At 50.9% G+C, this 24,898-nt stretch overlaps 1 protein-coding gene across 6 annotated transcripts in view; it reads left to right on the top strand.

The window, feature by feature from the left end:
* The window catches only part of CTIF (cap binding complex dependent translation initiation factor), a 323,017-nt gene that overhangs the window by 109,440 nt on the left and 188,679 nt on the right, over window positions 1-24,898 (top strand). For all 6 annotated transcript variants that reach the window (XM_070361994.1, XM_070362000.1, XM_070361995.1 and 3 more), the window contains exons 4-6: window positions 7,522-7,595; window positions 8,643-8,747; window positions 16,685-16,760. In XM_070361994.1, the coding sequence (XP_070218095.1) occupies window positions 7,522-7,595; window positions 8,643-8,747; window positions 16,685-16,760 (255 nt within the window). The remainder of the gene's footprint in view (window positions 1-7,521; window positions 7,596-8,642; window positions 8,748-16,684; window positions 16,761-24,898) is intronic.

A 24,898-nucleotide genomic window follows, 5' to 3' on the forward strand; every position in this document is an offset into this window, starting at 1 on the left:
ACGCTCTGTGGAGTAGAAAGGAAGAGTGGGGTGGATTTCTGGCCAGAGACATTTGATGAAAGCTGTGTAGTGTGCTGGGCTTCCCTGGTAGCTCAGATGGTAAAGAATCTGCCTGCAGTGCTGGAGATCCCGGTTCAATCCCTAGGTCGGGAAGATCCCCTGGAGAAGGGATAGGCTACCCACTCCAGTCAGTGTTCATGGGCTTTCCTGGTGGCTCAGATGGTAAAGAATCCACCTGCAATGTGGGAGCCCTGGGTTCTATCCCTGGGTTGGGACAATCCCCGGGAGGAGGGCATGGCAACCCACTCTAGTATTCTTGCCTGGAGAATCCCCATGGACAGAGGAGCCTGGCGGGCTACAGTCCATGGGGTCACAGAGAGTCAGACATGACTGAGCGACTAAGCATGGCATAGCGTGCTGCCACCTACTTGAAGAATCAGCATCTAAGACCAATAAAGGCACTGAGAAATTCTGCAATAAAATAATTAATTATCAGTCATGTGACTCTGTGCGTCCCAAATATTTGACTAAGGAGCCTTTCTAAACTTTTTGACCCCCAGGAAACTTTTTAATATCCACTGTTTCCAACAGCGTATTCCATGGACCCCTCCGGCTGCCCTACTTTTAAACGACCAGCCGTCCTTTCCCTCAGTGATTCTGATGCACACTGACATTTGTGAGCCAGTGGCTTAGTGTTTCTAGAACACGCCGGGAGCACACAGTGGATCAGGAAGGAAATCGGCCACTGGGGTGTGCACTACCCAGGATTGGCGCAGACTCGTGGGGCACCAGCTGATGAGAAAATGGCAGAACCACAGGAAGGAAGGCTCTTGAGCTGGATCCCAAGAGAGAGAAAGACCGGGGGTGGGCGGGAAGGAGACTTGCTTTCTCTGAGTGCAGGAAGAGCACAGCGGCCCAGCCTGCAATAAAGCCAGTACCTTCGGGAGCTCGGGGTGGCCTCCGAGCCCTTTCACAGACAGTGTCTGAGCCGCACAGCCACACAGAGCCTTGCCTGTGTGCTGTTTGGGGGGGACCCGGAGGCCCCTATAACAGCCAGGGGAACAGCCACGCCCCTCACCACCTTCTTCCCTGCCCTGTCTGTGTCTTGGGGGTTTCACGGTTTAAGGACTGGTGCCCAGGGTCAGGAAGATCCCCTGGAGAAGGAAATGGCAACCCACTCCAGTATTCTTACCTGGAGAATCCCCATGGACAGAGGAGCCTGGCACGCTACAGTTTATGGGGTTGCAGAGAGTCGGACGCGACTGAGCGACTAAGCAGCAAGCAGTCCAGGACTCAGGAAAGGGGAGCATCCAGGCCCTTTATGGTTTCAAGGGCTCCGCCTGGACCTGACTCCACATGGCAGGTGGCCCCGGGGTCGCCTGGGCGCTGGGGTGGGTGTGGGAAACCACTAGGTTCCTGGCTGTCAGTTCAGTGGCAGCGGTCACCCGACCAGTGAGTCCTGGCCCCGCTGGACACCAGCTGGGTCACCGCCTCAGCTTCAAGGGACCCAGAAGGGAGTCTCTGCTGGCTGAGGCTCTTCTCTTCCTGGGCTGAGACTTAAAGGATACAGACTTTGCTTCAAAGAGCCAGGCCCTTTCTCCAGCCCCGGGTGGTAAAAGGTCTCATGCAGTGATTATGCCTGTCATGTCCCATCGCCCAGAACTCTCAGACGCCCAGGTCCTTGTTACGTGCTGCAGTCATTGTGCCAAAGGGAGCAGCGACCAGTAAGTCATCCCCGTCACCAGGATTTGCGCTGTGGGCTTCTCCAGACACGGCCCTCTGCCCTGTTATGACGCTGGCCTTAGAAGGTCACCCTGCTATTGTATTCAGCAAGAGAGGCCATAGGCTTGCCCACTGCTCTCAGCACATCCTGTTTAGTGGCCCCAAGAGTCCTGATTCTTGCCCAGCGCCGTTGCCGCCTCCAGGGATGCTGTGCACATTTTGTTTCCCCAGGACCACGGGACGCCAGGGCTCCAGGCCCCTGGTCTAAAAGGGGCTTGCCACTTCTGTTCCTCAGCTCGGAGAATCAGTCATGCTGTGGGGGAGGGAATGGAGGCGGGGGGTAGACCCGAGTGAGAAGTGGAAGTGGAGGGGTGAGATGGAGGCTTCCGCTGGGTGCGGGATGCTGCTTGCTGAACCAGTTTGAGCTGATGGAAGGGTGATGGGGGGACGGTCGAGTAGCAGGGTGTTTGCTGGGGACTGCAGTGGTCTTGGAGTGTTCGGCATTTAAAATAGGGCTCAGGTTATCTCTGTCAGCTCAGGAATAAGTTCTCTGGGTTGCTGTGAGGGTGGGTGGGAATTATGAGGACTCCATGGTGGCTCAGTTGGTAGTTAATCCGCCTGCAATGCGGGAGACCTGGGTTCCATCCCTGTGTCAGGAAGATCCCCTGGAGAAGGGATTGGCTACCCACTCTAATATTCCAGCCTGGAGAATTCCATGGACAGAGGAGCCTGGTGGGCTGCAATCCATGGGGTCACAAGCAGTCAGACACGACTGAGCAACTTTCACTCACTCACTCACACACATGAGGAAAATGTGTGGAGAGAGTCTATAAACTATGAAGTACTGAAAAAAATAGAGGCTTCTCTCCTCCGAATGGAGACGGTACTGCAGTGCGTGAAGGGATGGGGCCTCGCTTTACAGAGAATCGCCTGCTCAGGGGCCCAGGGTGTCGCTCCTGCAGCTGCCGCCCTGCCACTCTTTCCCACCATCAGCCAGCGGGGCCTTGTCGTGGACCCCCAGAATCCAGAGCCTGGTAGGTCCTCTGCCAGGGACGCTGCTTCAGAAGAGGCTGGGGCCTGAGCTTGCAATGCCCAGGCCCCTCGCTCAGTTGGTGCTCCCTGCACAGGGCAGGTGGTGGAGAGCCTCCCCTTTCTGCTAGGAGGGGTGCTGGTCTCATAGCCACCACCTCCAGCCTCCAGCCCAGGAGGGAGCTTTGTGTGCATTTGGACTGTGGTGCTGGAGAAGACTCTTGAGAGTCCGTGGGACTGCAAGGAGATCCAACCAGTCAATCCTAAAGGAAATCAGTCCTGAATATTCATTGGAAGGACTGATGCTGAAGCTGAAGCTCCAATACTTTGAATACCTGATGTGAAGAACTGACTCACTGGAAAAGACCCTGATGGTGGTGAAAGATTGAAGACGGGAGGAGAAGGGGACGACAGAGGATGAGATGGCTGGACGGCATCATCGACTGGATGGACGTGAGTCTGAGTAAGCTCCAGGAGTTGGTGACGGACAGAAAAGCCTGACGTGCTGTAGTCCATGGGATTGCAAAGAGTCGGATACGACTGAGCAACTGAACTGAACTGACTGGAGGGTTCTCCTCCCCGTGAGATGCGTGCAGTCCCAGGTGTAGCTGTGGCTTCCCCTCACTTTTTCATGGTTGTTCTCTCTCCATCCTATGTTCCTCCTTCTTTCAGGGCCTCAGATCTCAGGACGGTCACTCCATCTCGACATCCTAACCTGTGAATCAGTCTTTCAGGCACAGAGACAGCAGGGCCTCTGCCTCTCAGGCTGGAGTCTCTTCCACCAGTTGGCAGGCATCGGAGGTGGACCTACTGTGCCCAGCTTGGCCACTGTGGGGGAACAAGAACAGAAGGCAGGTGCAGTCCAGGAGCTTGAAAGGTAGTTGGGGTCACGGATGAACCATGAGGACATGACATCAAGTGAAGTAAGCCAATCACAAAAAAGACAAATAGTGTATGTTACACTTGTGTGAGGTATTTAGAGTCATCAAAATCACAGACAGAAAATAGAGTGGCTGCCAGGGTCCCTTTCCCCAGGGGAGGGGAAAATGGGGAGTTATCGTTCAGTGGATAGACTTCCAGTTTTTCAAGATGAAAGGAGTTACGGGGATGGGTGGTGCTGATGGTTGCAGGATGTTATAAATATATTTAGTACCACTGAACTGTGCACTTAAAGTGGCTAAGGTGGTAGATTTTACATTATGTGCATTCGGCCACAATAAAAATGTTTTGGGAAAAAATCTTACTTGGGGAGATCTAACATTCTATGGGTGTAAGCGAGTGATGACAGAACAGTGGTCCACTCCAAGGAAGCCGAATTTGTAAGACCATCCTGGAGGAAGGCGTGAGCGTCACTCTGGGTGTCGTCTCAGACGTGTGCTTTGGAAGCAGGGTTGGGTTTATTTGATTTTTTTTTTTTTTTTTGACCTTTGCTTTAGAAGTCATTTGGAAATGCCACACTTACTGATAATTATCTCTGAGGCCTGGGAAGGGTGTCGTGAGCAAGCCAGTTGACGTCTCAGGAGGATGGAGGCTGTCCTCGTGTGGGGGTTGATTAATATTAATAGAGGTGAGTCGCTCCAGCCGCCTGCGGTGTCAAAGCTGCATTTGAAGCGAGCAGGGCACTAGGAGTTGGGGTGGGTGGGGTGACAAGGCAGCTCACAGAAGGACAGGAGGGACTGATGCTGGAGCACAAGGGGCCACCTAATTAGAGGATGTAAATCAGGCCACAGTTGATTGGTGACGTCTGCCACTGGTGGGAGAGGGGTGATCTCAGCACAGGTGCCCGTGAGGAGCCACCCACAGCCACTGGCCCTTCACGATCAAGTATCTTTTTATTCGAGTACGAGGAATCTGAAGTCCAAAATGGTGACGTAACTTCACTGAGGTCACAGGGGTCATTGTGGCAAGAGGAGAAGGCGTGTGTGAGGAAGACGGTGAAAGTCTCTTGAAGGGTATGAATAACGGTGGTGGCTGGGTGGGGTGGGGACACGATGCAACCCGTGGGCGGCGCCTCGTAGGCCCTGACCAGGACTGAGGGGGTGATGTGGGGGCCGCTGACTCACCCGCCTGGGGGCCCTTGACACACTGCTGCTCCCTGTGCAAACCCAGAAGGCCTTCAGGTCACCCGGAACACCTCACCGTGTCCTGCCAGGGCCCCTTTCCACCCCCGGCCGCCTTTTCCAGGGTGACTGCGCCCCTCCTTTTCCCTCTCTCACCTGACCCCCCGAACCCTGACTCAGGGAGCCCCTCTCTGTTCCTCGGGAAAGTTGCCCGTGCCTTGGCCCCCCTGTGGCAGCTCGAATCAGTGAGTAGTTATCATGTGTGTGTCATCCCCTGCCGTTCTTCGCCGGCAAGGCCTGGGAAACACCTTTGTGTTTTCAGCGCCTGCCCAGGCCCAAGCCCGGGGAAAGATCTCAAAGGAAGATTTCCTGGTGCATGAGCTTGTGGATATGAAAGTGACAAGTCTTGGGATAAATCATCATAAAAATAAAGCTGGGGATTCTACCAGGAATCCAACCAGAATGTCACAGCACCCAGAGAAGGAGCATCCAGTTCAGTGGATTTTCACTAACTGGACACACTCTGGAAAGCAGCAGCTAGATTGAGAACAGAAGTTACCAGCCCCCAGGGCGCCCTGAGGCCCTTTTCCAGTTACTGTCCAAATTCCGTCTCCGTACATTAGTGTGCCTGTTCTTGAACTTTATATAAAATTGAGTCAGCGAGCTGGTGCTCTTGTGTCTAGGTTCCTTTATTCCACTCTGCGTTTGTGGGCTTTATTTCTGTTGTGTATTGTTTTAGTCTGTTTATTCTCACTGCTATGTCATATTCCAGGACATGAATACACCACGACTGATCTGTTTCACCTGTTGCTAGTCATTCCAGTGGTCTCCAGTCAGTAGCTGTTATGAATGAGGCAGTGCTGTATTCTGTGCTGTAAATGACTTCTGAACATCTGTGCACATTTCGGCTGTGTTTGTACCTGGGAGTGGAGTCCTGGGTTATAAGGCATGCACACAGTCAGCTTCAGGAGAGGTGGAAGTATTGTTTTTAAAGTGTGGTGATGGAAAATGGACTGTGGGGGTCATGATGTTACCGAGCCAAACTTGGGTCTGCTTTACTAAAACCAATGTACTGATTCTGGGTTGTGGTGAAGCCAGGTGAAGTGAAGTGAAAGTTGCTCAGTCGTGTCCAACTCTTTGCTACCCCATGGACTATGTAGCTATGCAGTCCATGGAATTCTCCAGGCCAGAATACTGGAGTGGGTAGCCTTTCCCTTCTCCAGGGATCAAACCCAGGTCTCCTGCATTGCAGGTGGATTCTTTACCAACTGATATCAGGGAAGCAAAGTGATGAAGCAGAGTGCAGCGTTTATTACGGTTGCCAAGCAAGGAGTCCAGGCGAGCTAGTGCTTAAAAGTCCCAACATCCCCATAGGCCTTCAGGGAAAGGATTCTAAAGACGGGGTGAGGGAGGGGGGTTGAGGGGTGTGGGATCAGCTCAAAGACATTCTTCTGATTGGTTGGTGGTGAGGTAATTGGGCGTCAGCATCACCAGCCTTCTGGTTCCAGCCCATCTGGAATCTCCGTGCTTGTGGTCAACATGCAGTTAACATCTTCCACCTGGTGGGAGTGAAGTGCCTGCAGAGCAGCTCAAAGGACATGATTCAGAATATTATCTATAGACCTTGAGGAAGAACTAAAGGTCCTAGCATTTTTTTTTAATGGCTAAACTATTATTATTTTGTCTTGCTTGTGCATTTTCTCATTTCTCTGATTAAATTTACTCTTTGGAACTCGGGAAAGGCCTAGGAGGCTAAAGTCTTTCTACAGACAAGAGGCAGGGGGAGGAACATAGGAGGGGGTTGGGCCTGTTCTGGGAAGGCCCCATAGGGTCCTGCTCAGTTTCAAAGAGGGACAGTGGCATCTGGAGTGAAGACAGGGAACTGGCAAACTTGTGGCAGAGACCATCAGCCAAGGGGCAGATCGCAGAAGCTGGGTCATGTCTGCGGGATGAATCACATAGGGAACATCAGAGGATAAAGACCAGAGTGTTAGAAAAGTTCCTTTGCTGGAATTGTTGGTCCATAGGGGCTTCTTGGGCTTCCCTAGTGGCTCAGCAGTGAAGAATCCACTTAAGATCAAGGAGATGTGGATCTGATCCCTTGGTCAAGAAGATCCTCCGGAGAAGAAAATGGCAACCCACTCCAGTATTCTTGCTTGGAGAATCCCATGGACAGAGGAGCCTGGTGGGCTACAGTCCCTGGGGTTGCAAGAATCGGACACGACTGAAGCAACTAAACCACCACTGCCTTGGGGGCTTCTTGATGCCGCCTGATTTCGGGGTGTGGGGCTTAATTCCAAAGGAAGTCAGCCTCTCAACAGACCTTCCTGTGTGCCGGGCTCCACAGAGTCCCTGCCTGGGGAGACGCCCCACCATCACACTGGCAGTGCTGGAGGCAGCTCATCAGTGCAGAGGCTTTGAGGAGAGAGCCATGGGCTGGTGCGGCAGAGCCCTGGGGTGCCCTGAACCCGACCACACAGCTCTGCCAAACACTGTCGAAGTGAGGGCCTGTGCCTGGGGGAGGCCAGGGTCCCCCTGACTCATACACACTGCATACACTTGCCGGGACCCTTCAGCGGCCCCCTCTAATGTCCAGGCTGCTCAAGGGGATAGGGCTCTGCCATCCTCTCTGGGATTGGGCCTTCTGCCCACTTGTTCCGTGTCCTGCCTGGGCAAATAACACCTCCCTTTCATCCTCCGTGTCTTCCAGAATGGCAGCAAAGACACCTCTCTGGACATGCTGGGCACAGATATCTGGGCTGCCAACACCTTCGATTCCTTCAGGTGAGCCCCTCTTCCTCTTGTTGTGTGTGTGGCTCCAGCTGGGACCCCGGCTTCCTGGTCCTTATTCCCTAGGGACCCTTTGGGGGCCAAGTTCATGTTGAGAGTTCATTGTCCTAGAAGTGGAGCCGGGTGAAGTAGAGAGGATGAAGCTGGAGGAAGGAGGTGAGAGAGAGAAGGAAGGAGACAACTGGGGTGGGGTCCAAGGGAAGGAGAGGAGGAGACGAGAAGAGAAGATGCAGAGAAGAGTGTGAAAGGGAGAGACAGATGCCACCAGTCCGACCCCAGGGAGAGGGGGTGGGGGTGCTGGGGAGGTGGAGGACAGAGGAGAGCGGCAGCCGGTGCACGTTAGACAAACTGGGGTGGAGCAGGGGCTGCCCCAGAGAGAGGGCCAGAGGGAAGGAAGGACCGTCAGTGCTTCCAGCTCTTGGAGGTTTCTGATGGGCCATGCTGCAGGGGCAGGCGTTGGCCAGACTTCATGAGGACGTGGGCTCGGTGCCCCTGAAGGGTTTGCTGATGAGCACTTGTCATGGTGTCTGTCCCTTTTGGGAGTGACAGCTCAGGCCACGGATGGCCCTTTAGCTCAGCTGTGCCCCCGGCCCCGGAGCTGGTCAACTCTGGGTGTGCTCCAGGAGCACCTGGCTCTGACTTGCTCAGCATGGAAACGCCATCGGTCTCCCCCCAAGACCGGCACTCGGGGGACTTGGCCCCCTGCTTCCCCACTGACAGACTGAACCTCAGACCTTCCGGTGTTTTAGGGGGACCGCTGAGAGCGGGGGTCAGGCCCACACTTGTGTGTTTTATAGGCATCCATTATCTCAGAGCAGGGTTAAAGAAGGGGAAGGCTTCGTAGGCAGGCCCCTGCCCCATGATCCGTGAGCACAGGGCTGACGTGCCAGGCTTCGTTCCAAGCCTGTGGGCCGGTGGGCGCCTCCCCTTCCTGCCCACCCCTTTCTGAGCTGCTTCCCTGCCTGGCGCCTCCCCCAGCGTGTCCCCCGGGGCGTTTTATCTCCATCACTAACGGGACTCGTCCCCTTTCTCTCCCTCTAGTGGTGCCACCTGGGACCTGCAGCCTGAAAAGCTGGACTTCACCCAGTTCCACCGGAAGCTTCGACACACGCCCAAGCAGCCCCTGCCACACATCGACCGAGAAGGGTAAGCGGCAGCCAGGGGCTCTCACAGAGCAGCCAGTGAGGCAGGGGACAGCTGTGTCCCTCCGGGAGCTGGGGCGGTGGATGGCCTTTCCCTGGCAGGCTGATGCCCAGAGAGGCTCACTGGCTCAGACCTGCGCATTCACTGGCCTCTCCCTGGAACCCCCACACCCTTCACTGCCCAGCCCCCGTGAGCCATACTGCCCGCTCCCCTTCCTGACCTCTCACAGTGACCCTGCTTGGCCGTGGTCCAGCGCAGCGCTGAGACCCGCTGATGGAAGCCGAGATCGATGGGTCCACCCCCAGGGTCTCAGGTTCGGGAGGTCTGGGGGGTGGGGCCCAGAGGGCTTCCATGTCTAAGGAGCCCTCAGGAAATGCTGCTGCTGCTCCCCCAGGGGCCCCTGCTCTAAGAACCACTGTGGTCCCTGTTGCTTCTACTCGGTTGTCCCCTTCTTAGTTCATGCATCAGTGTTCACTTCCGCTTTGAAGGATGGTTTCAGGGACTTCCCGGGCAGTCCAGTGGTTAGGACTCTGTGCTTCCTCTGCAGGTGAAACAAGTTAGATCCCTGGTCCAGGACTTAAGATCCTGCATGCTGTATGTTTCGGTCAAAAAAAAGATGGTGTCAGGGCCTGGGCTGACTCTGGACAGGAAAGTGACTCCAGACAGACCTGAGGCGGGGGTGGGGGTGTATGAGACAGATGGCTGCTTTTCTTCCTTATTTTTAAAATAATTTTTGTTGTCGTTCCATCACTCAGTCGTGTCCGACTCTTTGCAACCCCATGGACTGTAGCACGCCAGGCTTCCCTCTCCTTCACCATCTCCCATAGCTTGCTCGAACTCATGTCCATTGAGTCAGTGATGCTGACTTAAAATTCACATAACATAATATTAACCCTTTGAAGGCATTCAACTCAGTGCCATTTAGTACATTGATAATGCTGTGTAACCACCACCTCTCTTGTTCCCAAACTAGATGGTAATCCTATGTTTGAACTTTCTGAGGAACAGCTAAACTGTTTTCCACAGCAGCTGAATATTTCACATTGCCAGCAGCAACACGCAGGGGATCCGATTTCTCCACGTCCTCACCAACACTTGCTCTTTTCCATTTTCTTTTTAAGTCTACTCATGGCTTTTTATTTTTTCCTTCCACTCCTTACCCATCCACTCTTGTCTCCCTGTCACTTAAGATCTAAATATAACTGACATTCTGGGCTACATTCCTGCATCTCACCTGTCCCGCTGCTAACTCTGCCCACCCCACCCACCTCCAGTGGTCACCCCACTCTTGGCAGTGGTCTCCCTGCAGTGTCAGTGACAAAACCTGGGAGGGAGACGCTCGCATCCTTATTTCAGAGATGAAACGCAGCTCAGAGACGCACAGTAACCTGCCCAGGAACAGAACCTTGATTTAAGTCCTTTTGATACCATCCCGTGTTCAGGCTCAAGGATACGAGAGTATCCTTGAATCGGCTTGATCCCTTTGAATTTTTATGTAAAATGACATGCATGTGCATATTTTGGGGGGCAGAGGCCCAGACACTCATATCAGACTTTCCCAGGGGACCCCGTCTTCTCGCCTGTCCTGCCCCTGCTTGTGTGGGTTCTATATGAACTTTTGGGATGGTTTTTGGGGATGGAGAGAGGAGATGCCCTTGAACACGGAGGCATCCTGTTAGGAGGAGATAGTGCCAAGCAGAGACCCAACCTCAGGGCTTCCTTGACCCTGCCTCACTCACACCCGTCCATCCGCTCACCTGCTCACCGTCCCCTGCGTCCTCCCCCTCGGCAGCACTGGGGCCAGTTTCCTCCTGAGCTACTGGACTGGGCAGGGCTGGGCCCTCCAGGCTTCTGAGTTTAGGAAAGCTAAGTTGCTCAGCTTAAGTTGGCTTAAAGCTCAACATTCAGAAAACTAAGATCATGGCATTCAGTCCCATCACTTCACGGCAAATAGATGGGGAAACAGTGGAAACAGTGTCAGACTTTATTTTGGGGGCTCCAAAATCACTGCAGATGGTGATTGCAGCCATGAAATCAAAAGGCGCTTACTCCTTGGAAAGAAAATTATGACCAACCTAGACAGCATTTTAAAAAGCAGAGACATTACTTTGCCAACAAAGGTCCATCTAGTCAAGGCTATGGTTTTTCCAGTAGTCATGTATGGATGTGAGAGTTGGACTGTAAAGAAAGTTGAGCACCAAAGAATTGATGCTTTTGAAGTGTGGTGTTGGAGAAGACTCTTGAGAGTCCCTTGGACTGCAAGGAGATCCAAATAGTCCATCCTAAAGGAGAATAGTCCTGGGTGTTCATTGGAGGGACTGATGTTGAAGCTGAAACTCCAATACTTTGGCCACCTGATGCGAAGAGCTGACTCATTGGAAAAGTCCCTGATGCTGGGAAAGATTGAGGGCAGGAGAAGGGGATGACAGGATGAGATGGTTGGATGGCATCACTGACTCGATGGACATGAGTTTGGATAGGCTCTGGGAGTCGGTGATGGACAGGGAGGCCTGGGGTGCTACAGCTCGTGGGGTTACAAAGAGTCAGCACGACTGAGCGACTGAACTGAACTGACCTTTGCTCAGGTCAAGTTCAGGAGCTGGTTTTCTGCAGAAGTGATGCTCCTGCCTGCCCTGAAGTGGGGGCCGGTCGGAGCTTGCAGTGTGCCTTGGGAAAGGAAGGAGCAGTTTGCACCTCTGAAGCCTGGTCACAAGGCCGGCTGGGTCCCCAAATGGTGAGGAACACACAGAGTATACAATACAGTCCCTTCCCAGAAGTATTGTTGTCCACTCTACTGTTAAAAGGAGACATGAGCCCATTCGTAATTGAGACTGTGCGTACACGCTCAGAGTACACAGGTGCGAGTTAAATAAAGTAAATGCAGAGCGGGGCCGAGAAGCCAGCGGTGGAGGGGGGTTGATGCACAGTCTGGGGAAGGCTTCCAAGAGAGGTGGCGTTTCCCTGGACGTGCCCGTCTCTCCTCTTTCCCCTGGGAGCACATGGATGGTGAAACCACTGGGGAAACTGAGGCCCAGAGGACAGAAGTGATGACACTACCTCATGGACTGAGTCTGTCCAGTGGGGATCGAGTGGTGAAGTCAGGTTTTCCGAAGGTGTCTGCACCAGTTCATGCAAATTAACAGCCTAACAAAATACAGTTTGGCAGCAGTAACAAATGACTGTCCAGGGAGAGAAAGGTTCCCCTATTGCTGAGGGCCCTTGTCCCTTGTGGATCTGGAAGAACCGGCCACACCCACTCATCACCAGGCTTACTCAACTGGGAGGAGCGGCCCAGACTTGCTGACAATCTCCCCACCCTTCACCAGACACCTGGGGTGTGTGTGTGTGTGTGTGTGTGTGTGTGTGTGTGTGTGTGACACCTGGGGTGTGTGTATGTGTGTGACACCTGTTGTGTGTGTGTGTGTATGTGTGTGTGTGTGTGTGACACCTGGGGGGTGTGTGGGTGTGTGTGCATGCACGCTCTGTCATGTCCGACTCTCTTTGGCCCCATGTACTGTAGCCCACCAGGCTTCTCTGTCCATGGGATTTCCCAGGCAAGAATACTGGAGTGAGTTGCCATTTCCTCCTCAAGGGGATCTTCCCCACTCAGGGAGCGAACCGGCGTCTCCTGGGTCTCCTGCATTGGCAGGTGGATTCTTTACCACTGGCTCTCTGGCCAAATCCCATCTCTCTTGGGTTGCTGGAGAGTTTGGGTGCAGCGCCCCGTGGCCACCTTGTGGCTGAGCCAGGGGCTGCGTTGCCCCTTAGGGTCTGGCAGTACTGGGGATGCACTCGACATGCCCAGCCTCTGCAGCAGCCCTTGGAAGTAGGGTCCCACCCGGTTGCCAAGGCTTCCCGCAGCCTGCGTTTCCATGGAGGGACAGAAATCAGAGAAGGCTGTTGCCTTGGAAACCCTGTTGGCAGCAGTGACTCAGCTGGTCTGTAGCCACCTTAAGACCTCCTCCAACCTGCCTGGCCCTCCAGGGAGTTCTGAGCCCCAGACCTAGGGAGACAGCAGCCCTCCCTGCCCATCGGACCCTAGAGGCTGCTGAGGTGAGAATTAAAGGGCCAGGCAAGCTAGGCAAGTGTCTGAGGGGGACTGGAGTCAAAGATGCGGTCCCTGCGCACCTGACCTGGGGGTGGGGGGTCAGCCATTCCTGCCGGCCAGAGTGCCCGGTTCCCTCCTTCCGCGCTGCCAGGACTCAGGGAACACAGGTGACTGCGAGCAATCGGTGCCTTTGCGGGCCAGCATGTTTCTACCAGGCAGAGTTGTTAGCTGAGAGGCATGTTTCCAGACCTCTCTCCAGCTCTGCAGTCCTGCACCATCACCACTAGGGTGGGGCCGGAAGGGGCAAGAAAGTCCCCTTACACCCCTCTCCCACCCCAGCTGCACCGGCCGGAACCCGCGCTGTGCTTCCAGAGCGGGCCCTGCAATTCCTCTTGCCCCTGGGCCCCGCCCTTGCCCCCCACCCACCTCCCGCTAGAACCCGGACCTCCTTGCTGGCTGCGCGCGGTGTTTCCCTCCAGGCCTCCGCCTGGGACGTTCTCCCAGATGCTCTGCTGGGCCAGCTCCCCTCCCAGCTCCTCTCCCTCCGCCCCCGGCCGCTCTGGGTGCTGCTCCTCTGAGCTCCGCTGCTTTTCCTGCCGGCCTGTGACCCCGAGGGCCCAGCCCGAGACAGAGCCCCCAAGGACAGAAGCGTGTGTTGATGGGGGTGTCGACCATATCCCCCGCCCCGTCCCTCTGACCTCCCCCAAGCCCTGCTGGGTTTTGCAGCCGCCCCGCGGTTTCTCTTCCTTGGGGATCCAGGGCTCCTCAGTCTGTAGGACTTGATAACACGTATCTCGTGCTGCCCCCTGCTGGTGCTCAGGCTCAGCGCCCTCTTAGTCCGAGTTGAGGACTCCTTGGACCTGTGAGCCGTTTGAGGGCAGGAACCACGTGGGATTTATTTTCCACGACCCCAGGAAAGGTTGGCAGATCCCCAAACACAAGAGATGCTGTGAAAATATTTGATGAAATAAACTAATTGCTCTGAAATTTGAGAGTTGCATTAACTGCAGCTGGAAAATGCTGCCACCAGCCCATTGGGCAGCTCTTGCCACACCTGGGCTAATAATAATACGTTTCTCTGGTGGCTCAGTGGTAGTAAAGAACCTGCCTGCCAATACAGAAGGTTTGGGTTCGATCCCTGGGTGGGGCAGATCTCCTGGGGAAGGAAATGGCAACCCACTCCAGTATCCTTACCTGGGAAATCCCATGGACAGAGGAGCTTGGTGGGCTACAGTCTACCAGGTTGCAAAGAGTCAGACACGACTTAGTGAAAAAACCACTGCAGAAGTAGTAACTAATACTCACTAGGCTCTGAGCACACACCAGTCCCATTGTAACTGCTTGCCGCCCATCATCTAAACTCGGCACAGTTTCAGGAGGTAAGAACTGTTATTATTTTCACTTCAAAGGATGATAAGCTTGCAGTAAAACTGAGTAACTTGAATGAGGCTGTGTTGGCTCTAGAATCTGTGCTGTTGTTAGACACTGCGCTGCTGCTCAGCCCCGGTGACGATAATAACAATGACAGAAATAGTGGTAGCAGTATTCCTAGTAGCACTAATATTTTTACCTTGTTATTTTATTATGATTTTACTTAATTATTGCCTGTATTTACTGTTACAATATATTCTGTACATGTTCATTTATAATAGTGTTTACTATATGCTGGGCACAGTTCTAAGCACTTCAGTATATTAACTAATTTGATCCTCCAACTGCCGTATGATGTTCAGTTCAGTTCAGTCGCTCAGTCGTGTCCGACTCTTTGCAACCCCGTGAATCTCAGCACGCCAGGCCTCCCTGTCCATCACCAACTCCCGGAGTTCACTCAGACTCACGTCCATCGAATCAGTGATGCCATCCAGCCATCTCATCCTCTGTCGTCCCCTTCTCCTCCTGCCCCCAATCCCTCCCAGCATCAGAGTCTTTTCCAATGAGTCAACTCTTCGCATGAGGTGGCCAAAGTACTGGAGTTTCAGCTTTAGTATCATTCCTTCCAAAGAAAGCCCAGGACTGATCTCCTTTAGAATGGACTGGTTGGATCTTCTTGTGGTCCAAGGGACTCTCAAGAGGCTTCTCCAACACCACAGTTCAAAAGCATCAATTCTTCGGCGCTCAGCTTTCTTCACAGTCCAACGCTCACATCTATACATGACTATTGGAAAAACCATAGCCTTGACTAGATGGACCTTTGTTGGTAAAGTAATGTCTCTGCTTTTGAATATGCTATCTAGGTTGGTCATAACTTTCCCTCCAAGGAGTAAGCATCTTTTAATTTCATGGCTGCAGTCACCATCTGCAGTGATTTTGGAGCCTAAAATATTAAAGTCAGCCACTGTTTCCACTGTTTCCCCATCTAGTTCCCATGAAGTGATGGGACCAGATGCCATGATCTTCGTTTTCTGAATGTTGAGCTTTAAGCCAACTTTGTCACTCTCCTCTTTCACTTTCATCAAGAGGCTTTTTAGTTCCTCTTCACTTTCTGCCATAAGGATGGTGTTATCTGCATATATGAGGTTATTGATATTTCTCCCAGCAGTCTTGATTCCAGCCTGTGTTTCTTCCAGCCCAGCGTTTCTCATGATGTACTCTGCATATAAGTTAAATAAGCAGAGTGACAATATACAGCCTTGATGTACTCCTTTTCCTATTTGGAACCAATCTGTTGTTCCATGCCCAGTTCTAACTGTTGCTTCCTGACTTGCATACAGATTTCTCAAGAGGCAGGTCAGGTGATCTGGTATTCCCATCTCTTTCAGAATTTTCCACAGTTTATTGTGACCCACACAGTCAAAAGCTTTGGCATAGTCAATAAAGCAGAAATAGATGTTTTTCTGGAACTCTCTTGCTTTTTCGATGATCTAGCAGATGTTGGCAATTTGATCTCTGGTTCCTCTGCCTTTTCTAAAACCAGCTTGAACATCTGGAAATTCACAGTTCAGGTATTGCTGAAGCCTGGCTTGGAGAATTTTGAGCATTACTAGCGTGCGAGATGAGTGCAATTGTGCGGTAGTTTGAGCATTCTTTGGCATTGCCTTTTTTTGGGATTGGAATGAAAACTGACCTTTTCCAGTCCTGTGGCCACTGCTGAGTTTTCCAAATTTGCTGGCATATTGAGTGCAGCACTTTCACAGCATCATCTTTCAGGATTTAGCAATTATCCCCATTTTACTAATGAGAAAACTTAGGTACAGAGAGAAACAGTGACTTGTGCAGCATCACCCAGTTAGTAAGCGATAAAAGGCTCCAACTCCTGAAGTCTGGTTCCAGAGTCTACACCTTTAAATATGGGGAAGACATGGACATATGCTAGTGAATCCGGGCCAGCACCTCTAGCCTGGAGGTATGCCCACCCACAGCAGATGTGCAGACAAAACGGGATTGCTGGACTGGCCCAGTAGCAGTCCCAGGAGGGAGGAAGCTGAATGGGGGCCTGTGTGACCTCAAGAAAGTTGCTTGGTCTCTCTGTTCAGTTGCTTTCCCGTTGGTGTAACTGGGCAGGATGATGGGCTTTGCAGGATCTGGGATACACATACACTTTGGGGCGTTCATTGGCAAGGAGTTCAGCATCTTTGTCTGGAAAGATAGAGGGGAACTCTGGTACTCTTCACCTTCCTAGGGGTGGGACGTCATGTTAGTGCCCCCACCCCACCCCCAGGCCCCACATTCTTGCCTGCATCCAGTCCTTTGTCCTCAAGGAAGGTCTGTGTCCCCAGGCCTGAGGGAGGAGGAGGGTGCCGTTTGCTCCAGGTGGGAAAGGGCTGATTCTGCAGCCTTGAGAAGGGCAGGACCGGGTCTCTCCCAATCGTCTCTGCTCTTCCTGCTTGCTGGGCTGGGACACAATGCTTGAGTGAGCAGTCCTTTCAATGCCATTATGTCTTTTCTGGCCCAGGTGTGGAAAAGGGAAGCTGGAAGATGGGGACGGAATCAACCTGAATGACATCGAGAAGGTCCTCCCAGCCTGGCAGGTAGGTGCAGGGGCAGCGTCTCCAACAACAGCCCTCCCCCTGCCCGCAGCCTGGACAGGGCCTGAACACGGCTGCTGGCCCCTGGCTCTCGCAGGGTACAGCTGGATGTACTGCAACAGTAGGTGGGCCAGGGCGGGTACCCGCCTTGGTACAGAGTGTCCCATGGTGATGTGTGTGTGGCAGCCTTCACTCAGATGCTGGGGGAGGATGGATGAAATGGCCGGTGCCCTGCAGCCCAGCGAACTGGGAAGTTTTTGTTCCTTGACCTGAAACGTCTGAGGTGAGGCAAACTGCAGTGTTCTGGTGGAACTGGCAGGGCTGCTTCGGTTCCCAATGTGGTCAGGGCTATTTTTAGGCCTCTGAAAAGTGGACTTGTCCTACCAACCTCCAGGTGTCTGCTGCACTTGCTGATTTTGTCATTGATTGGACTCCTTTTCCTGAATGGGGCCAGGCTCCGGAACAAAAGGATTTACTTGGCACAGAGACAGTGAATCCAGGTCCCTAGAGGCTTCTGGTGCTGGGCTTTGAGCATACATAGTAGGAATGTAGCTGCTTCTGGGAAAGAGGCAAGACGTCTTGCAGAGAAGAGGAGGAGCTGGGTGACCGGGCTCCGTGGTGGCCTGCCATGCACGCACCATGCCGCCCTTGCCTGCTCTCTCCTGAGTCAGTCTTGGTATGTCACCTGCATCCATTCTTCTCTTCCCTCTCCCTTTGATTCTTTCCTACTTTGTTGTTGAGTGATTATGGGCCTATTAACGGGAGGTGATAGAATGTATAGTCAAGGCCTCAGCAATCTGACTAGGATGTGACTTGGGCTCGTTTTTCCTTGTGTATGTATCAGTTCAGTTTAGTTCAGTCGCTCAGTCATATTCGACTCTTTGCGACCCCATGGACCGCAGCATGCCAGGCTTCCCTGTCCATCACCAACTCACGAACTCCCAGAGCTTACTCAAACTCATGTCCACTGAGTCGGTGATACCATCCAACCATCTCATCCTCTGTCATCCCCTTCTCCTCCTGCCTTCAATCATTCCCCAGCATCGGGGTCTTTTCAAATCACTCGGACTTTATTGAGCTTCTTGGATCTGTAGGTTCGTAGCATTCATCAAATTTGGAAACATTTCAACCATTATTCTCCTCACTTCCACTGGAACCCACCCACCCACTATAATTCTAATTGTATGCATGGTATGCGTCTTCATATTTTCCTGTGGCTCACCAAAACTCTGCTTTTTTTTTTAAATGTGTCAGGCTATTTTGAATTTGTTTATTTATGGCTGCGCTAGGTCTTCACTGTTGTGAAAGCACAGGCTTCCTCTAGTTGTGGCAAGTAGTGGCCGCTCTCTAGTTGCGGTGCTCAGGGTCAGCAGCTGCTGCACACGGGGTCTAGAGCGTGGGCTCAGTAGAGTTAGGGTGCATGCGTTTAGTTACCCCCCAGCATGTGGGATCTTCCTGGACCAGGGATTGGACCCATGTCCCCTGCGTTGGCAGATGGATTCTTAACCACTGGACCAACAGAGAGGTCGTCCACGTATTTTTTAGTCTTTTTCTCTGTTTCATTTTGGAGAGTTTCTATTGCTCTGTCTTCAAGTACACAAAGTTTTTCTTGTAGTGTCTAATCTCCTGTTAATCCTATCCTGTGTATGTTTCATCTCAGACATTACGTGGGTCATCTCAGAAGTTCAGTGTGGATTTTTTTGTATTTATCTTCTATTTCTGGCCTCTTCATGCTCATGCTTTCTTGTGTCTTCTTGGGCATATGGGATATTTGATTGTAGCTGTTTTAATATCCTGTACTAATCCTGCCATCCATGATGTTTGACAGTCTGTTTCTGTTCATTGATTTTTCTCTTGAGTATGGGGCATATTTTTCCTTACATGCTTGGTAATTTTATATTAGATGCAGTATACTAAGAATTTCACATTTTTGGGTATTGGACATTATTATTATTATTTGTTAAAATATTTTGACCTTTATTCCAAAATACAGTTCAATAGAATAGAGTTTGATCCTTTAAAGGCTTGCTTTCTAAGCTTCATTAGGTGTGAAACCTTTCAAGCAGATTTTGCTCTACTGCTCAGCCAATAGTCTTCTGAAGTTGCCACTTGCTGCCTTATGTCCTAGGAGGCATTTCCACCATGTTGTCTGGGAATACAGACTACTTCCAGCCACGTCTGATCTTAGGGGATTATTCCGTCAATTCACTGCAGGTAGCTTTTCACCAACCCTGGAAGTTTCCTCACACACGTGTGAAATTTGTGCTTAGCTAAAGACTCAAGTGCCTGCAATTTCTGGATTTTTCTCTATGGTCAGTTTTATCCTCTCTGGTTCTCTGCCTTCCAAATTCTGGTGGCCTTGCACTCCCTGAATTTTGAAGTCTGTCCCCTTAACTTATTGAGACTGTGGGACTCTGTTTGGACTCCTCCCTGCCTAGTAGATTGGAAACTCACCGGGCACCAGACTGGGGCACGCATAGGGTCACCTCATTATAAGGGAAAGTGTGGTGACTTTACGGTGGAGAAACCTGTCAGGCTCCAGCCTGGCCAGGCGATCAGAGCTAGCATCGCTACTGTGGGACGGGTGGACACCTTGTGCCCCTGCCGTGCTGCACAGAGAAAGCCCGGCATCATTCCTGGGGTTTTCCTGCCAAGACAACACAGCCTGCGTCTGGTCCCGAGGAACCAAGTAGAAGGGCCATCCTTTAAAACTGCTTGGATATGAAAGACAGAGAAAGACTGCGGGGTCTTCAAGAGTAGAGAGAATTGAAGCGGCAGACGCCAAAATGCAGTATGTGTTCCTTTCTGAGATCCTGGACCAAAAAGAAATAGAGACCTTGTTGGACAACGGAAGAATGTGAATTGAGGTCTGTAACAGTACTATTTCTTAGATAGAAGTGTCCTGACTTAGGGGCAAATGGCAACCCACTCCAGTACTCTTGCCTGGAGAATCCCAGGGATGGCGGAGCCTGGTGGGCTGCACAGAGTCGGACACGACTGAAGCGACTTAGCAGCAGCATGACCGTTAGATGGATGAGTGTTTTTGAGAAACACTCACTATGATATTTGAGGGGTATGTGACCTCATGTCTGCAATATGTCCTTGAATGGTTTAGAAAAATATGAGTCATGATGAGTATGTGGATCCACAGATAGAAGGAGCAGCAGGCGTGGTGCAGTCTTAGCAGTCGGGGAGTCCGAGTGAGGAGGATGGGGATGGGGTGGGGATGCTCTGTGTACTGATTTTGCTCAGCCTAAGACTGAGTCACTTTCCTGTGTTTGAAAGAGAACTAATGAGTAGGGTCTAGGATGTGGTGTGTAGGTCAGAGGCACAGAGTATCTGCTAATGAAATACCCTCTGCAATAATGAAATGGACCCTGGCAGATCCGTACTCAGTTCTCATGGTTAATATAAAGCAAACCCTGGTGCCAAAGACAAAAGGTAAAATACTCAGAAGTCGCTGCCTTATCACTCTGTTCCTAAATGCCTACAGTGCCTGTTATTGGTAGAAAAAATACATTTTCAAGGCGCTGGTGTAGGTGAGGGGCACCCCCTGCCCTGGGAACAGTGCTGACCGCTCAGTGGCCTTTGAGCCAGAGGCCTGGGGCATCCTGGAAGTTACAGGTGTGACCGCACCTCCTGTTGGGGGACTGTTTGCCAGCTCCTTGGGGAGCAGAGTGGAGGGCCTCGCAGTCCTCCTAGAGTGGAGAGGAGAGCTGGGCCCTTACTTGGGGAAGGGGAGGTGCAGCGTATGCAGAGGTGAAGGGCTTGATGTCTGGACCTCATGGAATCCTGGCCGTGCCACTGAGTAGCCAAGGAGTCGGGCTAGTTACTTAGCCTGCTCTGCCTGTTTGCTCCTGTGTACGATAGGATAATGAGAGTGGAGTTCCTGGGGTTGTCCAGGCGGTTGAGCACGTAAATTCACGGGAAGCACTGAGAGCACTGCCTGGCTCGTGGGAGGGGCTCCCTCTGCCTGTGGACAGGCTGTGGGCCCCCCTTTGTTAGGAGGTTGGAGAGGGAACAATTTCCTGTCCCCCACCCAGCGTGTGCATTTGTCCTGGGTGGCCTGCCATGAAGAGCGGACACGTTGCGTCAGAGGTCACGAGACTCACTTTCGAAGCATCCGCCACAGACGTGCTGCGTGACCTTTCCTCCATGGGCCTTGGTTTACTCACCAGTAAAACGACGCAGTTGGATTAGATCAGAGGTTTGCAAACTGTAAATCTCTGGAGTTTTCCAGAGCTGTCTCAGGGGCTCTGCTGGTCAGGAGTGGGGCAGCTGAAGAAGCAGGCTTCAAGGGACCCCCGCTCAGCCCCACCCAGAACGGCTCTGCCTGTGTCTCTAAGTGAGTCTTCTATGAATGGTTTCATTTAAAGAAATGGCTCCCTACTAAGCAGATTTTAAAAATCATCAGATGAAGGTCTCACTCAGGTTTCATACCCTAGGGTTTACCCTCTCTTAGGAACAATCCGTCAGCAAGCATTCTTGGTCTCCAGGGCCCTTGTGGGACATAAGTTTTTAGAGGTGCCGGGGTGGAGGTCTTCACCTCTCGTCTCCATTGCGAGTCAGGATCCACACAGTGGATGGGCTTTGATATTCGTAACTTACCTACACCACACACACACACACACACACACACACACACACACACACCATACACCACACACCACACACATCACCCACACCCTGAACCTGCTTTGCCCCCAGGAAACCACCAACAGTTAAGTCTCTCTTTCTGGGTCTTACCCTAGATCCACTGTATTAGTTATCTTTTGAAAGCAAAAGTGTTAGTCGGTCAGTCGTGTCCAACTCTTTGTGACCCCATGGACTGTAGACCATCAGGCTCCTCTGTTCATGGAATTCTTCAGTCAAGAATACTGGAGTGGGTTGTCATTCTCTTCTTCAGGGGATCTTCCCAACCCAGGGATTGAACACAGGTCTCTGCATCGCAGGCAGATTCTTTACCATCTGAGTCACCAGGGAAGCCAAGTTATCTACCGCTGTGTAGTCAGTTCAGTTCAGTCCAGTCACTCAGTTGTGTCCGACTCTTTGCGACCCCATGGCCTGCAGCACGCCACACCTCCCTGTCCATCACGAACTCCCTGAGCTTACTGAAACTTATGTCCAGAGCAGGTGATGCCGTCCAACCATCTCATCCTCTGTCGTCCCCTTCTCCTCCTGCCTTCAATCTTTCCCAGCATCAGAGTCTTTTCCAGTGAGTCAGCTCTTTGTATCAGGTGGCCAAAGTGTTGGAGTTTCAGCTTCAGCATCAGTCCTTCCAATGAATATTCAGGACTGATTTTCTTTAGGATGGACTGGTTGGATCTCCTTGCAGTCCAAGGGACTCTCAAGAGTCTTCTCCAACACCACACTTCAAAAGCATCAATTCTTCAGTGCTCAGCTTTCTTTATGGTCCAACTCTCACATCCATACATGACTACTGGAAAAACCATAGCCTTGACTAGACAGACCTTTGTTAGCAAAATAATGTCTCTGCTTTTTAATATGCTGTCTAGGTTGGTCATAACTTTCCTTCCAAGGAGCAAAAATCTTTTAATTTCTTGGCTGCAATCAATCTGCAATGATTTTGGAACCCCCCAAAATAAAGTCTCTCACTGTTTGCATTGTTTCCCCATCTATTTCCCATGAAGTGATGGGACCAGATGCCATGATCTTAGTTTTCTGAATGTTGAGTTTTAAGCCAGCTTTTTCACTCTTCTCTTTCACTTTCATCAGGAGGCTCTTTAGTTCTTCTTCACTTTCTGCCATAAGGGTGGTGTCATCTACATATCTGAGGTTATTGATATTTCTCCCGGCAATCTTGATTCCAGCTTGTGCTTCTTCCAGCCCAGCGTTTCTCATGATGTACTTTGCATATAAGTTAAATAAGCAGGGTAACAATATACAGCCTTGACATATTCCTTTCCCGATTTGGAACCAGTCTGTTGTTCCATGTCCAGTTCTAACTGTTGCTTCCTGACCTGCATACAGATTTCTCAGGAGGCAGGTCAGGCAGTCTGGTATTCCCATCTCTTTCAGAATTTTCCACAGCTTATTGTGATCCACACAGTCAAAGGCTTGGCATAGTCAATAAAGCAGAAGTAGATGTTTTTCTGGAACTCTCTTGCTTTATTGATGATCCAGTGGATGTTGGCAATTTAATCTCTGGTTCCTCTGCCTTTTCTAAAACCAGCTTGAACATCTGGAAGTTAACAGTTCATGTACTGTTGAAGCCTGGCTTGGAGAATTTTGAGCATTACTTTACTAGAGTGTGAGATGAGTGCAATTGTGCAGTAGTTTGAGCATTCTTTGGCATTGCCTTTCTTTGGGACTGGAATTAAAACTGACCTTTTCCAGTCCTGTGGCCACTGCTGAGTTTTCTAGATTTGCTGGCATATTGAGTGCAGCACTTTCACAGCATCATCTTTCAGGATTTGAAATAGTTCAACTGGAATTCCATCACTTCCACTAGCTTTGTTCATAGTGATGCTTTCTAAGGCCCACTTGACTTCACCTTCCAGGATGTCTGGCTCTAGGTGAGTGATCACACCATTGTGATTATCTGGGTCATGAAGATCTTTTTTTTTTTTTCTGTGTATTCTTGCCACCTCTTCTTAATATCTTCTGCTTCTGTTAGGTGCCTACCATTTCTGTCCTTTATTGTGCCCATCTTTGCTTGTCATGTTCCCTTGGTATCTCTCTAATTTTCTTGAAGAAATCTCTAGTCTGTCCCATTCTATTGTTTTCCTCTATTTATTTGCATTGATCACTGAGGAAGGCTTTTTTATCTCCCCTTGTTATTCTTTGGAACTCTGCATTCAAATGGGTATATCTTTCCTTTTCTCCTTTGCCTTTTGCGTCTTTTCTTTTCTCAGCTGTTTGTAAGGCCTCCTCAGACAACCATTTTTCCTTTTTGCATTTCTTTTTCTTGGGGATGGTCTTGATCCCTGTCTCCTGTACAATGTCACGAACCTCCGTTCATAGTTCATCAAGCACTCTATCTATCATATCTAGTCTCTTAAGTCTATTTCTCACTTCTACTGTATAATCATAAGGGATTTGATTTAGGTTATACCTGAACGGTCTAGCGGTTTTCCCCACTTTCTTCAATGTAAGTCTGAATTTAGCAATAAGGAGTTCATGATCTGAGCCACAGTCAGCCCCTGGTCTTGTTTTTGCTGACTGTATAGAGCTTCTCCACCTTTGGCTGCAAAGAACATAATCAGTCTGATTTCAGTGTTGACCACCTGGTGATGCCCATGTGTTGAGTTGTCCTTTGTGTTGTTGGAAGGGGGTGTTTGCTATGACCTTTGCATTCTCTTGGCAAAACTCTGTTAGCCTTTGACCTGCTTCATTTTGTACTTCAAGGCCAAATTTGCCTATTACTCCAGGTATCTCTTGACTTCCTACTGTTGCATTCCAGTCCCCTATAATGAAAAGGACATCTTTTTTGGGTGTTAGCTCTAGACGGTCTTGTAGGTCTTTATAGAACCCTTCAACTTCAGCTTCTTCAGCGTTACTGGTTGGGGCATAGACTTGGATTACTGTGATATTGAATGGTTTGCCTTGGAAACAAACAGAGATCATTCTGTCGTTTTTAATATTGCATCCAAGTACTGCATTTCAGACTCTTTTGTTGACTATGATGGCTTCTCCATTTCTTCGAAGGGATTCCTGCCCGCAGTAGTAGATATAATGGTCATCTGAGTTAAATTCTCCCATTCCAGTCCATTTAGTTCACTGACTCCTGAAATGTCGATGTTCACTCTTGCCATCTCCTGTTTGACCACTTCTAATTTGCCTTGATTCATGGACCTAACATTCCATGTTCCTATGCAGTATTGCTCTTTACAGCATCGGACTTTACTTCCATCACCCATCACATCCAGAACTGGGTGGTGTTTTTGCTTTGGCTCTGTCTCTTCATTCTTTCTGGAGTTATTTCTCCACTGATCTCCAGTAGCATATTGACTTACTTTCTTGTCTTTTCATACTGTTCATGGGGTTCTCAAGGCAAAAATGCTGACGTGGTTTGCCATTCCCTTCTCCAGTGGACCACATTTTGTCAGATCTCTCCACCGTGACCCATCCATCTTAGGTGGCCCTACACGGCATGGCTCATAGTTTCATTGAGTTAGATG

Source organism: Bos mutus, chromosome 24, assembly GCF_027580195.1.
Source record: "Bos mutus isolate GX-2022 chromosome 24, NWIPB_WYAK_1.1, whole genome shotgun sequence".
Lineage (NCBI taxonomy): Eukaryota > Metazoa > Chordata > Mammalia > Artiodactyla > Bovidae > Bos > Bos mutus.